The 13,920-nt window shown below is 44.7% G+C and overlaps 2 protein-coding genes across 12 annotated transcripts in view; one reads left to right on the top strand and one right to left on the bottom strand.

Moving 5' to 3' along the window:
* Positions 1–626: 626 nt before the first annotated feature.
* LOC138197596 (cordon-bleu protein-like 1) lies at positions 627–8,979 on the bottom strand. 3 transcript variants are annotated; one of them, XM_069148428.1, is made up of 9 exons: positions 8,896–8,979; positions 6,856–6,999; positions 6,535–6,739; positions 6,182–6,449; positions 5,939–5,965; positions 5,754–5,848; positions 5,465–5,659; positions 4,984–5,086; positions 627–2,853 (listed from the first exon to the last, which is right to left on the bottom strand). In XM_069148428.1, the coding sequence occupies exons 2-9, from the start codon at positions 6,948–6,950 to the stop codon at positions 1,805–1,807; spliced, it is 2,037 nt and encodes a 678-aa protein (XP_069004529.1). In that variant the 5' UTR covers positions 6,951–6,999; positions 8,896–8,979; the 3' UTR covers positions 627–1,804. The 3 variants fall into 3 exon arrangements, with proteins under 3 accessions (XP_069004529.1, XP_069004527.1, XP_069004528.1); XM_069148426.1 differs by having other exon boundaries at positions 5,754–5,965; XM_069148427.1 differs by lacking the exon at positions 8,896–8,979 and adding an exon at positions 7,926–7,997 and having other exon boundaries at positions 5,754–5,965.
* A 3,196-nt stretch (positions 8,980–12,175) lies between these two features.
* Positions 12,176–13,920, top strand: part of scn1lab (sodium channel, voltage-gated, type I like, alpha b) — a 28,618-nt gene continuing 26,873 nt past the window's right edge. For 7 of the 9 annotated variants that reach the window (XM_069148438.1, XM_069148439.1, XM_069148436.1 and 4 more), the window contains exon 1: positions 12,176–12,436. In XM_069148438.1, the coding sequence (XP_069004539.1) occupies positions 12,431–12,436 (6 nt within the window). In that variant the 5' untranslated portion in view covers positions 12,176–12,430. Of the gene's footprint in view, positions 12,437–13,521; positions 13,831–13,920 lie in introns of those variants that run through there. The other 2 variants (XM_069148434.1, XM_069148432.1) reach the window with 2 other exon arrangements.

The raw sequence follows: 13,920 nt of genomic DNA, 5'->3' as shown, positions 1-13,920 counted from the left end.
GATAATGCCAGAGTTGTCACTTACATTTGGACATCATTGCTTTGGGCAGAAAAAAAAGCTTCTTCTCCTGCAGCCTTTTTTTTTCCATATATATATATATATATATATATAAAATAAAATAAAAAATATATATATAAAAACGTTAGACGTGGCTCTCTCTCCCTCCCTTAGGGGGCGGTAATGGCATTCTCCATGACAACGGCGGTGTGACACGGCTGTGCCCTTGAGGGCCGGGCGCCCCCTCTGGGGGGAGCGCCGCGGAAACACGACAGGGTCAACGGTCACCTCCCATCATCCACCACGCAACCGGTCCTCCTCTCTCTCTCTCTCTCTCTCTCTCTCTCTCGCTCCTCAGGTGGAGCAAAGAGAGAGAGAGAGAGCGAGAGAGAGAGAGAGAGAGAGAGTCTTGAAGCGAGCCCACTCAGTCCAGGCCTGGCAAACAAGGAGCTTTAGCCACAGGCGGTTCTGGCGAGGTCTTCTACCTCGCACAGCTCCTTGCTTGTTTCTCCAAGGCCAGGGCCGGATCAATACGTATAGTAGTGCGGATTTCTTTTGGCACCCAAGTATAGCTGCGCCGTGTTGCCCCGAGGTGTAAAGGGGGGTCCGCTAAAGACATAACAAGTGTGTGTGCATGCGAGCAAAGTGGACTCGAGTTTATTCAGGAAAGGTGCTGGAAATGCTTGGCATAAAAAAAAAAAGCAGATCGCTTCAACAAAGATTCTTTTTTACGTTTTTGTTGCTGGAAAACGCAGAAATTCACATTAAATATTACACCGAGAAAAAAAAGAAGATACAGAGAGAAGAATCCTAAAACGGAATAAAGCGTCAGATCGTTTGCGGCTGCTGAGTAAAACAATTCAAGTGATTATTTCTGTGAAACATAAGTACAAATATGTCCATCAGAGTAGACTCGATGTAGAAAAAAAAAAAAAAAAAAGACCTCACAAATAAAGAGGCTGTGAGGATATTCAATGCTCTTCTGCCACCTGCTGGCCAAAAACCAAACGACACAGTTGAAGGTTGTTTTTTTTTTCCCCACACGTCTGAAAGTACATCCTGAGAGGAGAAAAATTCAACATAAAATAAGTCTACAATTGCTTTTGTTTTACACAGAGTGAGAAGAGAGAGAGAGAAAAAAAAAAAGCTCACGTCAGCGTTTACGTCCGTCTTGGCACACGTTGAATGAAAATGTAAAAGGAAAAACAAAAACAGGATATCGTCGGTTCAACAACTCGCGTCCTGTACGTTTGGCATTCTCCGCAACACACACACACACACACACACACGCGCAAAACAAAAATTTGTTTAACCTGCGAACATAAAGGGTCAAACGAGGTTTGTCCGGCACGAAAACTGGAAAAAAAAACGCGGGGAAAAAACTGCAACGGTTCTTCGGGAAGTCGTCGGCTGACCTTTCGTTTTTTTTTTTTTCTGCAGAGTCATAAACACGGCGAGGAAGCAGCTCAGGCACCTGCGGCAGAAAAACAAGAGAAAATCCTTCAGGGTGACGTCCAAAGTGTTCCTGAAAAATGAGGCCGATGCGGAAAGCTTGCAATACCACCGAGTGCCACCAGAGGTCGGCTCCAAAAAAAAAAAAGCCTCCCGTTCAACTTCTCCCGTAAAAAGTTATCTCGGTGTTTGTTAGCTCGAGTCGCTCCTTCTTATTAGTTTTCTGCCGGTAACCAGACTTAGAAAATATTGACAGCCGATTGGCTTAAAGCGGGAGGTCTGTGAATGTGATTGGACGAGGAACGTCGACAGATTTACGGAGTAACTCTCGAGTAATCAAACGTATCTTTCTGACCTACAGGTTGGACTCCAGAACGACCGCGGTGGCAGAGAACTCACCGTACTGGTACGTGGACCTGGGCGGCGACGGGAAGTCCGGACCGCCGGACCTCTGAGGGCCCAAACGTTTAACCAGACTCTGGAGACGGGACTTCTGGACGGCCATCGCCACCGCCTGGGAGAATCGGGACGGGGGGCCTTCTGCGTCCTCGTTAAAAAAGACCGGCGGGGGAGGAGGAGGGAAGCCGACCTCCTCCTGCCGCTCTTCTTCTCGTGCCTCCTCGGAGGTCTCCTCCTCCTCCTCGGCGCAGGGACCGCACGGGTCCACGTCGTCGCTCGGGCTTCGGGCGACGCGAGATGTGGCCTCGGGCTCCGGCTCCTCCTCTTCCTCCTCCTCTTCCGACCGCTCTCCGGCGGCGTCCTCAACCTCCGACTGAGGACCGTTCTGAGAGTCCAAATCGCGTAGATCGTCGTCGTCGTCAGGCGCCTGAATCTGCTGAGTCGGAGGTTCTGGACTCGGTGAATCTGATCTGACGGGAGAAGGCGGCTCCTCCTCCTCCTGCGCCTCCTCGCGAGGCGCTTCCCTCTCCTCTATCGATATCTGGAGCCGCTCCGGTTTCTTCTGCGGAACCACCGTGAACGTGGTCGTCCCCCTCCTGGACGCCGGACCCTCCCACTCGCTCTCCCTCAGGAGGTTCGATCTCAGAACGGACTCGAGCTCCGCCAAGAGGACGCCGTCGTCCGGCCGCGTCGCCGGCGAGAAGGAGGCGGAGCTGTGGTGAAATCTCGGGAAGGAGGCGGAGCCCTTCAGACGCTGCACCAGCGTTGCCTTGGAGACGGAGGACGTCAGGACTTTGGCGAGAGCGTCGCGGTAGTCGGAGAGGTCCCTCCCCCGGACCGACGGCAGATAGGGGTCGGCCACCCTGTGGAGGTGAGACGCCAGGGACGGGCGGGAGGACGGGGGCGGCCGGGACAGACGCGGCGACGAAGACAAAGACAGTTTCACCGAGGCGGACTCGTCGCTCCGTCCGAGCTCCTCCGCCGCGTTCAGGGACTCTACGCCGCCTGGGGAAACAGGAAACACTTAGAAAACAAGCCTTTGGTTGCGATTTTTCAAAATAAAACGCCACATTTCAAATTAAGATGCTGCACAGTAAACACAAACATCATTTGCATTGTAAATTTAACTTTAATTGAATAAAATCTGTATTATTTTTTTTTACCCATTTAATCTCCATTTACAACCCCAAAATGACAAAAAAAAAAAAAAAGGAAAACATGTTTCGATGAATTCAGACACGAACACATTTTTAAATGGAATTACAAATTACACATTTAAAACAGTCAGTTTTATTAAAATAAGAAATACCGTGGAGTGCTTTAGAAAATCTGCACATAAAAAATAATATTGTGTAAATGGAAAAGCAAAAGAAGATAAAAGGACATAAATAATAAAAAACAAACATGAATATACAACAGGAAGAAGTAGGTAAGAAAGAAAGAAAGAAATATTCAAAGTGAAATATGTGATATTGGGAAAGAGAGCAATTATAATTTTACAAAGGGCTTCTGGAAAAAATTATAATTCCTCATTAACGAGCCGAGTGAATACATTTGACCAAGTCCTCCTTAGTTATCTGACTTCGTTTTGAATAAAATGGCACGATAATAAGTTTTCAAAAATCAAACCTATTAAAAGGAAAACGCACAAAAGAAAAAGAACAAAAACTTAAAAAGACAAAAAAAAAAAAAAGGTACAGAACAAGCAGACGACTTAAAAAAACACAAAAAACAGAACAAATATAGAGCGTGACACGCATCCAGGAAAAGCCACTAAGATGGGAGTGAGGAAGAGGAGGCCGACGCAGGAGGAGGAGGAGGAAGAGGAGGTGGCGGAAGGAGGAAGAGGAAAAGCAGCAGCCCTCAATCACCTCGTTCAGGGAGCGCAAGAGTCTGGAAGCAGGGAGGAGAGAAAAAGGTTTAAACAAGGTTTTACAGCTTCCGAGGAATTTCCGGCCTGCGATTAGGGAAGTGTGGGAGGTCGGGGAGTTGTTGTTGTTGTTGTTTTTTTGTTCCTAGCCTCATGTTGACACCGGCTCGGCAGCAGCGTGGGAGTGAAACCACGACGACGGCGATGTGGTCGTTAATTAAAACCCGCCCGATCCGTTGGCTGTGTATACAAGTGTTCGTAGCAAAACAAAAAAAAGAAAAAGAAAAGAGGCTGCAATACCACCGGGCGCCACTAGAGGTCGGCTCCAAAACAAAAAATTAAAAAAAGCCTCCATAGACTCCCGTTCGACTTCTCTCAAGTCAATCAAATTTCTCCCCGAGTTATATATTATAATAATCCCATCGTTAATTAGGAAATAAGCTTCTAAAAGTTGTTGTTTTTTTGTTTGTTTGTTTTTTTGGGGGGGGGGCGGTGGGGGCGTGTCTGTTTGATCGACGGGTTACGGCCTCCGTAGACTCCCGTTCAACCTGTCTCGTGAAACGAAGTTAAATAAAGTGACCAAATATGGTCACTTCCTGCTCCGAACTGACGTGGCCCGCTGGTTGTAAATTCCAGATCCCGAGAAAGCAGATCAGGACAGGAGAGAGAGAGAGAGAGGAGACGCCTGAACCCGGGGCGGGGTGGGGGGGGTGGGGGTAGGGGGAGGGGGGGGGGGCACATCAGACAGACTTAATACCGGGGAATGAAAAGCTCGGACAATAGAGGGATTTATCTCAAGCCAATATGTTGTATGAACAAGGCGCGCGGGTCACTTTAATTGGGGGGTTGAACGGCTGATAACAAAAAAAAAAAATAAAAAAGCGACGTGGATTTAACCGCTAAATCTTCTATTTCGATGGCGTTTTGACATTTTAATCTCGATTTATCTTCAATCTCTCTCCCGACCTCTCGCCGACGGCTGGAAAAGGGAGGTGAGGGGTGGGAGAGGGGGGGGGGGGGTTGATAGGAGAATCCAGCCCGCTCTGTTACATAATACTGTAAAAGGCCAACTTGTGATTATTTCACAAGGAGGGTATGGGGGGGACACTTCCAGCTCCCGTGCTGTTTCTCACCGTCGCCACCAGGTGGCGGAATAAACGCACAGCTGGGCTGATTTTAAAACCATATAAATGGCTGATTTCTGCTTTTTTTTTTTTTTTTTTTTTTGGTTTTAAGGTGCAGCTTTAAGTAATGAAGGTTCGTACCTCGATCGCCAGCGTCCACCTGCAGCTCCTGGAGGGGGTTTGCGCAGGGAGGCGGGGGGGGGGCCCTCCTCTTGGTGCTCCTTAATGTCGACTCCGCAGACGTCTGCACAGAAAACAAGGGCATTTGTTTGGCTTTTTTTTTTAGGATCATGTGCTTCATTTTGAGGATTTTTCTTTTTTTGGGGGGGTGTCTTCAATCAATTTGTTATATATCGGGGGAAACACTGGTGTTTATTATTTTTTACAGTTGTTTTTAAATTACAATTACAAGAAGTAGAAGAAGAGGAAGAAGAAGTAGAAGAAGAGGAAGAAGAGGAAGAAGAAGAGGAAGTAGAGGGAGAAGAAGAGGAAGTAGAGGAAGAAGAAGAGGAAGTAGAGGGAGAAGAAGAGGAAGTAGAGGGAGAAGAAGAAGAGGAAAAACAAAAAGAAGTAGAAGAAGAGGGAGGAGTGGATGAGGAAGTGAAACCCCCCCCCCCACTACCTGTGCTCCCCCCAGACTGCAGCTGCTGAGGTTGTTGGTGAGGCTCAGCGACGCTCCCGGCGGCGGCGGCGGCGCTCGTCTCTTCTTGGGCCCGTCCGCCGGCAGCGCGTTGGAGGAGGAGACGCCGTCCGACTCCAAACCGACTCCCGCTCGCTCGCCGAGGCCGGGAGCCGGCGGGACGCTCACTTCCCCTTCCTACGGAGAGACAGATGCACATCTGGATCACAATCGGGGGGGGGGGGGGGGACACACACAAACATCTGCAATAATCATTTTCACGACAACGCACCGCTTCGTGTTTCTTCTTCCGTCGTCTGAACAAGCTGAGAAAGCCCGTGTTCTCCTTCTGCTCCTTCTGCTCCTTCTGCTCCTTCTTGGGCAGCTCTACGCAGCGTAAACCCACGTCAGTAAACGATACGCGGCGACAACGCCTCAACATGCCCCGCCCCCTTTTTGGTTTGTCCCGTGCGTTACCTTGTAGCGGAGGTGGCGAGGCGACCTCTGTCGGCATGACAACGCGAGACGAATCAGGTCAGATGGGACACGAACAACAAGTACAGCAGGTATTTATACAGCAGAAGGTATAATGTATATATGGTGTGTAAATTATTGGCGTTGTACATTTTTCAAGTTTTAAGCGAGTATTTTTTTTTTTTTTTTTTTTTAATGTAAAATTGAGAAGGGGCACCGTTGTCACGGCGACCGCTTTGCACGCACCCGCTTCGGCCGCCCCGGGCCGGTGGTCGGCGGGCTCCTTCCCCGCCGTGTCCCTGGCGAACACCTCCCTCAGCCCGTGCTCGTTCAGGGTCCTGCTCAGGTCCAGCGTCTCTCCGGAGCGTCCGTCTCTCAGCAGGACGGTCGTCCCCACGTTGAACTCGCACTTGTCGCACACCGCCGGCAGCAGCGTCGCCAGCGGCAGCCGGGGATTCACTCGCACCACCGTCTTGTGGGACTTGTTGTAGTTGATCAGCAGTCGCACCGTCGCCTGCGAAAGACAAACGACATCATCCGACGAAGTAACTTTTGTTGTTTTTTTTAATCTGTATTTATTTATTTCTTTTTTTTTAAACCTCTGGCATGTACGGCCTCCTGATCTTCTCCTCCACCGCGCCTCTGGACCTCAGCACGATCTTCTCCGCCTCCAGCGAGCCGATGGGGGAGTTGGGTTTGAAGCTGACGTTGTCCCTGTTGGCGGAGAGGACCTCGACGGTGTAGTCGGAGGGATTCAGGTGGTAGCTGGCGCACAGCGTCACCAGCAGGTCCATGACCGCTTTACTACAAAGACCACAAAACAAAACAAAGAATCTGGTCAAAAATCCCTGTAAACCCTTTTTTTTTTTTTTTTTTTTTTTTTTGGGGGAGGGGAGATGGGGGGGAGCGGTAGGACCTACCTCCCGTGCACCGTGGCGTTCTTCTCCACCCCGCCCGGCAGCACCACGCGCAGCGAGTGGTCCCTCTCCAGCGGATTCACCTGCTCGTGGTCCATCCTCGACGGGCTTTTCTTTTTTTCTTTTGTCTGGCGTCAGGTCAACCTCCTGGCAAGACGACACGCAACGCAGCTCTTTCAACGGGGTATCTCGTGGATATATGTATCTATACATTACCTGAAACCACGTCGCCGGGGGCGACACGCTGCTGAGATGTCTTGCAGCGGCTCGAAGAAAACACACACTTGCTTGGAACGGCTAAAAGATTTGTTGTTCCCTGTGGGGCTGCAGCCGGTGATTATTTTCATTCTTTCATGTTATTTATTTGGCTAGAGACAGATATTGTTTTTCTGCTACAGCTGCATGTAAATAAATAAATAAATGCAATACAAATCACAATTAAAATAGAGGTAGTAAAAAATATCTAGAAAAAAAAAAAGTAAAAAATACACAGTATTAGGTTAGGTTAGGTAGTTACTTTATTAATCCCCGAGGGGAATTTTTTAAATTTTATTTATGTTGTATACAAATAAAAGAATAACATCAAAGACAATAATATCAAATTAAACGACAGTGCAATTATTTGGTGTGTAAAATATCAGCAAACCGTTTGTTTTTCTAATTTGAACTCTCCAAAAGACAAAGAAAATCAGCAAATACTCCTATTTTGGCCATTTCGGCTCATAAATTAGCAATTTAAACAATAATTAAAACGGATTATTGAGCTTTATTTTACCGCACAGACTATTAATCGACTCCAAACTTCTGATTCAACTTTATTCAAAAGCCATGACGGCGCTCCTCTTTGCGGGTGTTGTTGATATTTACAGATTAACCTTTTTATTTTGTTATTTTTTTTTTTATTAAATTAAGAAAAAAGAAAAAAAAAAGCGTTAAATGTCAACCGTTACCTGCAAAAAAGTTTCCTCAAACGTTACACTGTGTCAAAAAAAACAAAAACATCCAAAACTCCCACACGAGAAATGCGTCCCTGAAAGCTGCAAACACCAAACGATAACTTTTGACGTGTTTACCTGTAAAGATTAACGGAGCAACCTCCGCCTCTGACCGACGACCGTCTGGGTGCATTTAAGGGACGCTCCTTCTCCGGGGATTTAAAAACACTCTGCGTCTTCACCTTTGACCTTCCGTGGGTCTCTGCCACCGCACCGATTAAAAAAAAAAAAAAAAAAAAAAAAAAAAAAAAACGGCGACGCCCTCTGCGAGTGTATTTTTAAGCGAGGAGAGTTCAGCGGCGCGTGCCGACAAAACAGCTGTGTGTGTGTGTGTGTGTCTTGTTCATTAACTCACACGCGCCCCCCCCCCTCCTCCCCCCCTTTTTCCTCCGCGCGCGCGTGCACACTGACGTGACAAGAGTACGCTTGCCAAACTTAAAGCAAACTGCAACGTGAAAACGGGCTCGTGACGTCATTTGATATATATATATATATATATATATATTTTTTTTTTTTTTAAATTTATTTATTATTATTATTTTTTTAAACAAATATATAGACGAACTACTTTTAAAAACAAACAAACATATATTTATAATAAATTACATTGAAGTTAGAATATAAACAATAACAAATGTAAATAATAAAATAAATATTATTTTAGCAGCTTATTTATATATTTATACTGCAAAATTGCTTTTTTAAATTTTTTTTTTTATAGGTTAGCTTATTGAAATTACAAAAGTACATTATATTAAAAACTAATAATATAATAATGATGAAATAATCTGGTGAAACTGAAGCCTGCCGGACAGCCATCAACAAATGTATGTTAATGACATAACAGGTCTAACCCGTCTGCCTTCGGCCATGTTGTCCAAGCAGTAATGCTGAGGTCTAAATAAGATTACTCTGTTTCTCCAGCAAAGAGGGATTAGTGCTTCTTTTTTTTTTTCCTTTTTTTAAATCTGCGTCTCTTCATGCCACTACATAAAAAAAACAACAACAACACTTCAATAACTATAAATCTACAGCCGTTTACGCTCACCTGTGCCCACAGATCGTTCCCATTCTCCTTCAGGTTCCTCTCCTGTATATTAGGAAGGTAAGAGGAAGGAGGGAGCAGGAAATGATGTCGGTGTAATCCCTTGTTTAGCAGACGGGAGAAGCCTGCCACACCTTCAGGCCCTGCCCAGTCATGTGACAGCACTTTGCATGTCTGTGTTTGTGTCATGTGGTTGTGGAGACCTCGGTGACATGTTGAACCAAGTCTGCAAAGCTCTACCCCGTAACCACATCAATGTTAAAGACTGTAAACAAATAAATACAATTTTTAAAAAAAAGGCCTCTAATCCACATAAGCTTCTCTGTAGGATCTGGATAAATGACTGCTGATCAGCTGTAGTCCATCACGCTGTCCAGCGCCCACGTGGGCCTCCCCTCCGGGGCAAATCCTAAATAAAGTGGCTCAAAATACTGCCTGAAATAAGAGCGTGTGGACTGAAAATAACTTCAAGGGAACACTTTGAAGTACTGGTTCTCAACCAGTGGGTTCGCGACCTCCCGAGAGGTCACCGTCTAAATTTAGAGGGTCACGAGCTGAAGGCGTGTTGTGAGGCATTGCAGTGCAGATGGGAATCTCACAATGAGGGTCTAAGGAGGGAGGCTTCTGTTTCTTGAGGCAACTTCATAATAATAATTGTAATTTTTTTTCCCCCAGTAAATTCAATAGTAATTTAATTTAATTAAAAGTGAATTTTTGAGATTAACAAACACACTTAAAACTATTTTATTTCACAGAAAGTTGCTGCGTACTGTGCAAAATAAGAGCAACTACCGTTCTGTGTATTCAGTGTTTCTATTTTGGTATATTTAGCTGGCGTGGCTACAACTTCAGTTGGTCCAATAAGCTACTTTTGGTTTATTTATTATACTTTTGGATCAAATACCAAAGGCAGGTTGCCGATTTGCCTCAGATGAACTCTGTTTTGCGCTAATTAGCAAATGTTAGCACGCTAATGCTAAGCTAAGGTAGTAAACGTGTGAAACATGATGGCCGTCAGCTACGGGCGGACGCGGCTCACCTGCACGTACAGTAGGCCGGCTGCTAAGTGGGAGTTTTAATCAAATTAAGCACGGGGGGGTGGGGTGGGGTGGGGGGGGGGGGTTGCAGACACGTCCACGACCGACTGTAATCTCCTAATCTGGTCGTGGAGTCTGAGGAAGCGCGCTCTGAACCGAAGGGATGAGATCTGCTGACGTTGCAGATATTTACACCTGGAAGATCGAACCAGCTCTCGTTTCATTAGCAGCGGCGTGATGAATTTGGGAGCCTCGTTCGGGCTTCGTCGCTTTCCTGCGACCCTCGTACACGTGTGTGTGTGTGTGTGTGTGTGTGTGTGTGTGTGTGTGTGTGTGTGTGTACATTTTCTTTGGATTCTTTCTATAAATGTTCTGCGCTTCCTGAGTTTACATTCAAAAGCGAGGAAATGAGCTCATATTGTTGCCGCGTTCATTTCCTTCGAGAGGAAATAATAAAAAATAAATAAAATTTAAAAAAAAGAAAGAAAGAAAGGGAGGGGGGGGGGGGGGTGCAGTGGTCAAGGATGTCGCCTCTCACGGGGGGAGGGGGAGTTCTGGGTTCAAATCCGGGCCTGGGCAGAGTCTACATGTGGTTCTCTCTGGGTCCTACATCCAAAAAACAACAACCAAACATGCATGTCAGGTTAATTGGTGATTCTTAATGGTCTTGTCTCCCCGTTTGTCTCTGTGTGTGTTGGTCCTCCAGGTTGAGCTGAGATAGGCTCCGCCCCCCCTGCCCCCCCACCGTGACCCCGCTCGGGGTAAAGCATCGATAACAGACGCATTTGAGTAGAACTCCGGTTTTTATTTTGTTTCTTTCTGATTATCTGATAGAAAACGTGTAACACGTCGGCTTTTTTATTTTTATTTTTTATTTCTTTGGAGTCACATCTGGTTTATTTCACTTCAGCTTGAAGTGCTCGAAGTTATTTATTTATTTTTAACGCTTTTTAGAATTCTATTCTTTTCTGGGACGAGGGTTAGGGCCGTTAAAGGGTGAAGCCTGATTTCAGTCTCTCTCCCTGGAGGTCAAGGCCAGAGGTCATCACGTAGCTGGGAAATATCCACATTAGTGTGGAACTATTTGTATTTTGTTATTGTTCAAGACCACGGTTAATAAACACACGTGTGTCCTTCCAAAGCGTTCCTGAGAAATGTAAGGGAGGACTCTGTTAAGGCGTGTAGATTTAATATAATATAATATAATATAATATAATATAATATAATATAATATAATATGTGCATTTGTAAAATAATTTTTTATGTGTTTAGTGAGATTACACTTTAATAAGAACCGAGAGCTGGACTCCGGAACAGGAAGTTCACGTTTGCCGTGGTTTAAGTGGCCTCTTCCCTTTTAATGCATCTTATAATAGAATTTATATATATATATATATTTTTTTTTTTTTTTGGCTGTCTATTGTGCCGGTGACATCCTATATAGGCTTTACTCTCATTATACGAAAGTTTGACAACTTCAGAGAATAAACTTTTCCATAGTATTACGTCATTAGGGTCTTGATGTAATGTGCCAGACTGTCCAGCAGGGGGCATCAGTATACAAGAAATAAACCGCGAGACAATAGTCCAGCACGCTTGACGTCTGGACGTGTGGTCTCCGCGTGCCTGAAAAAAAAAACAACAACCTCATCTCCACCTCCATCTCGGCAAAATAGTAAATATCCTACAAATTCAAATAGATTATGTAAACAAATAAGAAAAAGTGAAACCCCATCAATATGCTGCAACATCACTGAGCAGCTGTGATACGTAGAGAGTTGTAAACTTATTAATGAACTTTTAGGGTTTTGTAGTAATCAGTAAAAAGTCAAATTTAATTGAAATAACTTGGATTGTTTTGGAACTATTTCGTCCAAAAAAAAAAAAAACAAAAAAAAAAAACCCCGCTGTTATATGGCTTTATAGTAAACAAATTAAACAAAAAAAAAAAGTATATTATTCAATGCTAATTTACCGGGAGGATGGATTTTTAAAGTGCTGCCAATAATAGGACAAGCGCCTACCAAAATAAAAGCATGAATTAAATTACAAATAGGCTATAAAGTGTTTTTGTTTTTCCCAATCTGACTTGCACTTGAAAATAATAATAATACTACTACTACTAATAATAATAAGACCATTCCCACGTGTTGTTGTCTGCCAACAGGTTGCTGCCGCTGTGATATTTCAGGCCATCTTGTGGACAGTCGCCGCTGTTTTTAAGGACATTCATCATTCCCAACCAACCGGAAGCGCGGATTGATTTCTCCACGGCGAGAGCAAGGGCGGCTAAAAAAAAAAAAAAAAACACAACCAAAACAATCAAAGGAGCAGTTTTCTTTTAATGATAAATCCGTGAACTGATCTCTGGCAGAGGAAGAAGAAAAAAAAAACACAAAGGAGGAGACAAACCTGGAAGTGACAGGCTACCGGCTTGAATAAAGGATTATTCTCTCGGATGTGGGATCTACCTCCAGGGTTCCCACCTGCTGGGCACCGTAATGGTGGTGAGTACCCACATCTTCGGTTGAAGAGCCTTTTTTTTTCCCCCCCTCCCCTGACGTGACAGCTGACTTATATTCGGTTTTATTTCTTCTTCTTCCATCTATATAATCGTGAATGAAACGTCTTTTTTAAAAAAAACAAAAACAAATATATATATATATATATATATATATTGCGCGTTAGGTATTCTTCCGCTAATTGCGCGCGTGCGATGCATACATATATATATATTTTTTAAATATCCTCTCCTTCCATTTTTTTTTATTTTTTTTTAATGACGAAGTAACGTAGTCTTCATTCTTTCACGCTGTTAAACGTGTTCATCACAGCACTGAGCATAAAGGTGCCCGTTTTAACTACATTTTGATTTTCTCCCAAACAAACAATAATTAAAAACAAAAACAAAAATGAACGTCGTGACAAACAAACATGAAACAGGCTTCAAATATTAACACCCCCCCCCCCCCCCCCCACCACCACCACCACCACCAAACCCCCAGATAGTCCTCCGAGCTGTCGAGGCTCTTCTCGGGTGTGTTATTCCTTATTCCTGCTATTATGATGGGAGAGAAAAAGACAACATAGGTGACATTTAAAGATGGTTTAAAGAGGCGGAACCGCCTGAAAAGCTACACACACACACACACACACACACACACACACACACACACACACACACACAAAGAGGATCTATTTTTGGTGAAGCAGATGCAGATCCATTACAAGCAGTAAGAGACACACATCTGGAAAAGGACACGCCCCGACGCGTTCACCGGCTCAATGGAGTGAAACCTTTTCATCACTTTTATTTATTTATTTATTTATTTTTTAATATGTTTCCCATTAGAGGAAGGTTTGACCCTGTTAAATGGCTTAAATGCGGATTATGGATGGATTATTTCATACAAATATAATCCAATTTAAAAAAATAAAAAAAAGCGGCAAGGATTTTCGTCGTTTTTCGGAAGATTTCGGAGCCACTTCAACGACAGGCGCGAGGACCCACAGGTGGTCCCCGCACCTCAGTTTGGTAACCGCCGGTTTTCCAAGGGCGGAGGAGGGTGAGGAGGGGTTGGGGGGGCGAGGGACTGATTAAACCTCAACCCCGGACCGTCGCTCACCGCTGCTGCCTTGCTCCGGAGCTGTCCGTCGTGGCCCGCCGGTGGCCGTGCGTTATACCCGGAGACGACGCGATGGCCGCGGCGGACTTGACGGCCTCTTCTTCGTGGTAAAATTTTTTTGAAAGGGCTAAAAAAAATAAAATTTAAAAAAAAAGAAAAAAAAAGAAGAAGAAACATAAAAGTACGGCTTCTTTTATTTTTTTTTATTTTTTTTTATTTTTTCCAACATGGCGTCAGCTGCTGCGGCCCCCTCGGCTCCGTCTCCAACAATTAAGGTATCGTCTGCCACGCGCCCTTCCTCCTTTATTTCTGTTTTTTTTTTTTTTAATTATTTGTTCTAGTCTCACACACTTCTATTAATACCT

Source organism: Embiotoca jacksoni, unplaced genomic scaffold (assembly GCF_022577435.1).
Source record: "Embiotoca jacksoni isolate LCO1_2020_lvr unplaced genomic scaffold, fEmbJac1.0.p SCAF_143, whole genome shotgun sequence".
NCBI lineage: Eukaryota > Metazoa > Chordata > Actinopteri > Embiotocidae > Embiotoca > Embiotoca jacksoni.
The sequence above is the reverse complement of the archived record's forward strand: the minus strand, read 5'-3'. Positions and strand labels throughout refer to the sequence as shown.

Bases quoted from the DNA above. Each gene is read 5' to 3' on its own strand.
- LOC138197596 (XM_069148426.1), bottom strand. From the start codon at position 6,950: ATGGACCACGAGCAGGTGAATCCGCTGGAGAGGGACCACTCGCTGCGC. The intron at 6,450-6,534 runs GTTTAAAAAAAA...TGTCTTTCGCAG, and splicing joins GGAGGCCGTACATGCCAGAG to GCGACGGTGCGACTGCTGAT. The intron at 5,087-5,464 runs GTAGTGGGGGGG...TTTTCTGTGCAG, and splicing joins GCAGTCTGGGGGGAGCACAG to ACGTCTGCGGAGTCGACATT.